Here is a 6,468-nt window from a genome sequence, read left to right as displayed (position 1 = left end):
GGAAGTACCAGAGCGACTCGGGAATTGGAAGCAGAAGTGGTGTAGGTATGTGTTTTACCCATGCCCCACCATCAGGGGTTTTCCATGAATATAACCATATAAACGCTGTAATAAAATGACAAATAACAAATGTAACAAATACAAGTGACAAAATATATCACAATACCACGTTACGTCTGGACAGCGCGTAGTAAAACGATTTCAATAAATGATCCCCATTTTCATTGGTTTTTATTTTTCAGAATAGACTTTTTTTTTTTTCGTGGAATCACGGTCAGAATCCTTAACAAATTACAAAAAAACAAAAAATGGCAACAATCGTCTTCGCACTTGTGAATCAATACAAAAAATTTAGAAAGCATGAAAATCACATTCCTCTCCCAGAAGTACGAGCCAAGTATATTCCAAAATATCTACAAATCTCTTCAGTACATGAGATGCTTGGTGAGCGATGGTATCCTCGGTAACACACGAGTACATTCAACGCGTTCCGTTTTTTTTGTTTCCTAGAAAAGGGAAAATATTGCTCGGCGGTTCTAACGCTACGTACAATGGATAAATAAGCGACAAAGAAAGCGTCATAAAGGTGTAGACAAGATACTGTGCAAACAAACAATCTACATTCTAAGCAAATACCCTGACGATCTAGAAATATCGTATTGTGCTACGCTAATTCACTTCAGTGCAGAAACAACGCGTCACACAGAACCTTCGTTATTCGTAGAAATGCTCATATATATATATATTTTTTTTTTAGTATTTGAGTTAATGTTTTGTATTACATCTACCCTGAAAATCGTGGGAAAATACATTGTGGTAGCGGGGCATGGGGGGAATGGGTTGGTCAAAAAGAGCTGAAACAATAAGTAAACGATGGTAAATAGGGGCTCATTGTATTTCCTTTACAAAAATGGACACAAACTGTAGATATTGTTTTGTTTTTTTACTATATTATTAATTACGGTATCACATATAATGGCTATTAAAAAGTTTGTCCTATTCAGATTACTACTTTTTTTAACCGCTCATTTGTCCTGCAGTGGCCACTACAGGATAAAAATGGTATGACAGGATGTCCTTTCATAATAAATAGGCAGCCATGTAGTATGTGGTCACATTGGAGGTCGTTTACGAAGGGCCTGAAACCGCTTTTTTTGGTTGGGTTTCCCGAATTTTTCCGATTTGCGCCGAATTGCCCCGGGTTTTTGGCGCACGTGATCGGATTGTGGCTCATCGGCACCGGCTTACATGCGACACAAATCGGGGGCTGTGGACGTCGGACAACCCGACTAATTCGGACAAAATTTAAAGACGCAATTATGTCGCAAGATCAGCACTCACATGCACCGGGAAGAAGAAGGTGAACTCCGGTGGACCTCAGCGGGGAAGCGACACATGCAGGAAATTGGACGCACGAACTTAGTAAATTGCGGCAGACCCGAATCCTCGTCGGTCAACGCACCTCAGGGATCACGACGGGACGGGTAAGTAAATGTGGTCCATTGAGTCCTCCGGAGAGGAAGGAGCCGTTTGCAGGGGTTAAAGGTGATGGCTACTTTACCTCATGTTTTATGTACTGTGTTAGTGTATGGTTCAGGATATTAGGTAATGTCCCTAATTTATACATCTATTTACCCAATATACATCTATTAAAACTTCTGCTCCGCTTTCCTGATATGTGAAGTGAAGCCTTTTGTCTTTTACCTCATCGGCCAGACATTCCTGTTCATAAAATGTGATCAATCGCCCTGCCAAGACCTTATTCTTATATTCATGAATACTTTCATAAGGTCCTGGCAGGGGGATTGCTTGTGGACAGATAGAGATCACATGACCCTCCATCTGCGGCCATTTTATGGACAGGAATGTCTGACTGATGAGGTAAAAGACAGGAGGCTTCACATAATATATATCAAGAAAGCGGAGCAGAACTATTACTAGTAGTATATTGGTAAATTACTTAAAATCCTGCCCCCAACACATTACAAAAAACATGAGGTGAAGAGGCAAACCCCTTTAAGATAGGGATCGTCCAGGCAAAGGACCCCTTTAAAATGTATATACCCCACTTTAATCAACCATTGATATTACAGTCAATAAAACTGATATAGGAGCTCTCTGGGGGGCCCCTCGCTGTGATGAGCTTAGATTTGAAGTTTTTTAAGTGGGTTTTACAGAATTAGAAGAAAGCAGTAATTATATAAGATTATTTATTTTTGGAGGCCGTTCTATCATGGTGCCTCCGGTCACTGTCAGTCTCTGTTTGCAAACATGGCTGCAGCGGTGACATCCCATGGCGCGCTCCTACTGCAGCCTAATACTGGCCTCAGCCCAACAGGACCAGCCATGATGGGAGACGCCACACTGGATCGGAAGAGAAGAGAGAGGTAAGTATGTAAAAATATTAAGCATCCTTGACACCCCCTTTAAGTCTATGAGCTGTTACGGTTTCTTCCAAACCCATTTAGCCCCTTTAAGAAATCAAAAATAGAGGTTCAAGACTCAATTTGTTTATGGAAAGAAAATCACGGAAAGTCGGAAGGTCCATGTCAAACAGCAACCACACAGAATGTAGTGAAGGATGAAGGGATAGAAATGAATTACTATGATGTATTTAAGACATCGGGCACAACCCTCGTGTATCAGTTTTTCGGATCTGTACCTGCCCGTCTCTGCAGGTAGCAGTTGTATTGGTGAGAATGCAGCATTATCAGTACGTTATGAGACAGAATATTTAAAGGGGTTGTCCAGCATTTTCAAAAACAGCGCCACGCCTGTCAGTGGCTTGTGCTAGTATTGCACCCTAGCAAATAGAAATGAATGAGCTAAGATGCAATTCCACGCATTGCCCATGGTCAGGTGTGGAGCTGTTATAGAAAGAAAGCGGCCATGTTTTTGAAGCCCTTTAAGATTGTAGAGGGGTTTTAAGACTGGTTCACATAGTAATGGACTGACCATATGATCCTGATTATTGCATGTAGATATGATTCTCTCTTAGTCAGGAATAAATATGGCCAATAGGGTAAGAGTTACGTATGGGACATGTACCCCTAGTGTGTAGACGTATGGGTAGCACCGTATTTGCGACATTCATGGTGTGAATACGACAATCGTATGCAATAAGAACTTGGGTAATCGATAATGGAATTTAAATGCATTTAAATGTGGTTTTACTCAAATTGCCCCAAAAATTATAACAATAACCCTTTTGTATTAGGCCAACACATTTGTATTGGATCCCTACTACATGTCATTCACATCCAATTTTGCTTTGACAACCAGAAGATCAACGACTGCGATAAGACTTCTGTATGTCAATTTGCAGGACATCACTTTTTGGCGCTGTGCAGTGACTGAGTGGTATTATCATGGGGTCAATTGGACCCATTTGGGGGAGATTTATCAGAAGTGTCTGAGGTAAAACTATTCTAGTTGCCCATGAAAACCAATCAGAGATCAGTTTTTTATTATACACACGGCTGTGGAAAAATAAAAGCTGAGCTCTGATTGGCTGCTATGGACAACTAGAACAGTTGTACTCTCAGACACGTCTCATAAATCTCCCCCCGTTTTTAAGAATAGATAAGGAAACTTGTCTCTCCAATGCTATTACATAACAGAGAATACAGCCAGGAAGTGTTGTCATAGGTAACATTTTAAATATTCTTTATATCTCTATATAGTTTTATATATTCAAAGAGATTGTCCGTGCTCAGAAAATCCTACCTGCCTCACGGGTCCACCACCACGCCAGCTCTGATACATCTTAGGCTCCTCCTTGTGGTCACTATTGGACTTCAATATTCAGAACCGGGATGTAGAAATCAGCAAGGAACCCAAAAAGCATCAGAACAAGAACAGTAGAGGATAGTAAGATTGGTATGATTTTTCTATTAAAAAAAAAACTTTTTGCTAGCAACTATTATCGGATGGACAAGCCCTTTAAGAATGATAGTAATTCCGCAGGTCTAAGGCAGGACAAAATATTTCCAATTTAAAAATTTTTTGGGAAAACAAAAACCTACATGACAATCGAACTGTGAGATACGTGATCACTCTACATTCACAATATTCCCTTTATTGACTGGCTTTATCATGGGCACCGTGGAAGGATAAGATATGAAGATGACGCACATACCAAAGATGACCACATTTCATTCAAGTAAAAACAACAAAAAAATATGGTTAAAATCATGAGAAATAAAAAAAAATGAGCTGCTGCGTTATGAAAAGTGTAATAATCCAAAGTCAATAAAATTTTGATTGACAGGCAGCCACCACCAGCAAAAAAAACAGAATGGCCATCGGTGGCGCCGTAGTCCTGCAGTCCCGTAGAAGTGACGTAAAATCACAACAGAGCGAGTGAATGCTGACTCGTCGCCAATGCTGGAGTGTCTGCTCTCAGTCCGCCGGTGACACTTAAGACATCAACCGAGTTTAGTGAGCTGGAGATCTCCATTGATCTTAACAGTGTCAATAGAAGAAAGTAGTTCCACACGATGGTAAAAGTCAAAAAGCTGATGTCCGTCAACAAATACCCTGAAACGTGGATGCTCGCAGAGAATCTCTACCTGCAACGAAGATAAATACCAGTTAATGATTTGATCTGTAACATAAGAAAGCTTAAAGGAAACCTTTCATGGAATTCCACTCCTCTCTATGCCTCCTTGCAGGCTCCTGTGATTTCATGAGATCAGATATATGCATGGTGTCCAGTTTGCTAATACTAGGAGGCTAAAGGACCTGAGATGTCACCCAAGTCAAATGACATTACTGCTGCATGCTGGAGGCCACGCCCCCTCGACTCGCTATAGATATCCCTGGGAACCAAACATAATTATAAAAATGATTATATGGGGATTTGAGGGAAACAATTTATATCTAAAAGAAATATGTCAGTTAGTTAATAGGGCTCTATGGGATCCTGCCACTAGCTGTATTTGTGAAAAATGTGGTGATAGGTTCCCCTTAAGACTGCAAGTATTACTAGTTCCCAAACACAAGCGTTTAGCTCTAAACACAGCTGGGTTTAAGGTTAGCTCCTCCCTGATGCACTTGCCTTGCGTTTCTAAGTACATTCATGTCCAAACTCGCACTCCCATTTCAGCAATAATTTTTTATGTGATGAAAAGTTATACAAAGTAAAACATCTGTCTCTGGTCATGTGATGTTACACAGGTGCATGACTCAGCTGGTCATGTGATGTCACACGTGCACAACTCATTATTTCCCTAGTCATGTGATGTCACACAGGTGCACGGCTCGAAATATCCCTGGTCATGTGATGTCACACTGGTGCACGGCTCGAAATATCCCTGGTCATGTGATGTCACACAGGTGCACGGCACGAAATATCCCTGGTCATGTGATGTCACACAGGTGCACGGCTCGAAATATCCCTGGTCATGTGATGTCACACAGGTGCATGGCTCGTTATATCCCTGTTCATGTGATGTCACACAGGTGTACAGCTCGTTATATAAAATAGAGCAATCAAAGCTGTGTGATAGAACAAGTCATGCACCTGTGTGACATCACATGACCAGGGACCGGTATTTATCCACAGAAAGTAAACAGTGAATCTTTCTGTAGAATGACAGCAAGCAGAGATCTAGAAATTTATAGAGAAAGTATATTGGAAAACTGTATAACTTTTCATTGGCCAAACAATCATATTCCCTTACTAAAATGGGAACATCCCTTTAAGAGGACCCCCACCAACACTGATTCTATGCCTCCTTTGATAGGTGTCGGTGCACTGATACGGATGGAGAAGGCTACAAAAAGTGAGCAAACTGTGCCGTTATTTACAGTCAGGAGGGAGGTACTCAACTGGAGCAGACAGACTGGCACCGCCCACATGACTGTCAACACCCTAATTAGCATATTGTACACTGAAATTAATGCTGTTAATGTATGAAGTGAAAACAAGTTTTGGTCTCAGCAGCAACATCTATGAAAAGCATTTTTGGAGTAAACCCTGTTAAAATGTATTCATGCTATATCACAAATAGACTAAATAGCACGTAAAAGGGACGACCAGGATCAGAAAATCCGGTTCCCTTCCAAAAACGGGAAGGGTTAATACTATGTAAGGTAACACAGCTTATCCTAGTTGACTTCACTAGAGCTGCACACATGACCTATGACCTGGCAGACATGTTTTTGTAAACCTAGGCAACCTGTTAGTTACGGTTCTGGGTTTTACAAGCAGAGGGGAAATCCTAATCTCTTACAAGTGAGGGAGATTTTTTAACCCGGACACTGACAACTAGATTAGCAAAACCCTTCAATAGGCCTAAATCCAAGGGTCCCATATGATCTGTATATCCACTGTAATCCTGTCCAGGTATAATGAGCCAAACGAGAAGCATCACAGGGACCCGCAGTGTTCCCATTGAAAGGATCTATGAGGGTGAGGTCACATGTCGTGTTTACCGCATGAGTTTAAAAATGCATTGCAATAGC

The 6,468-nt window shown here is 41.1% G+C and overlaps 1 protein-coding gene across 2 annotated transcripts in view; it reads right to left on the bottom strand.

Annotated features, from left to right (window-relative positions):
* Window positions 1-214: 214 nt before the first annotated feature.
* Window positions 215-6,468, bottom strand: part of LGALSL (galectin like) — a 33,057-nt gene continuing 26,803 nt past the window's right edge. For both annotated transcript variants that reach the window (XM_072140392.1, XM_072140391.1), the window contains exon 5: window positions 215-4,571. In XM_072140392.1, coding sequence (XP_071996493.1) covers window positions 4,428-4,571 — 144 coding nt within the window. In that variant the 3' untranslated portion in view covers window positions 215-4,427. The remainder of the gene's footprint in view (window positions 4,572-6,468) is intronic.

This window comes from Engystomops pustulosus, chromosome 3, assembly GCF_040894005.1.
Source record: "Engystomops pustulosus chromosome 3, aEngPut4.maternal, whole genome shotgun sequence".
In the NCBI taxonomy this organism is placed as follows: Eukaryota; Metazoa; Chordata; class Amphibia; order Anura; family Leptodactylidae; genus Engystomops; species Engystomops pustulosus.
Note: the sequence above shows the minus strand (reverse complement) of the source record. Positions and strands in the feature narration are given on the sequence as shown.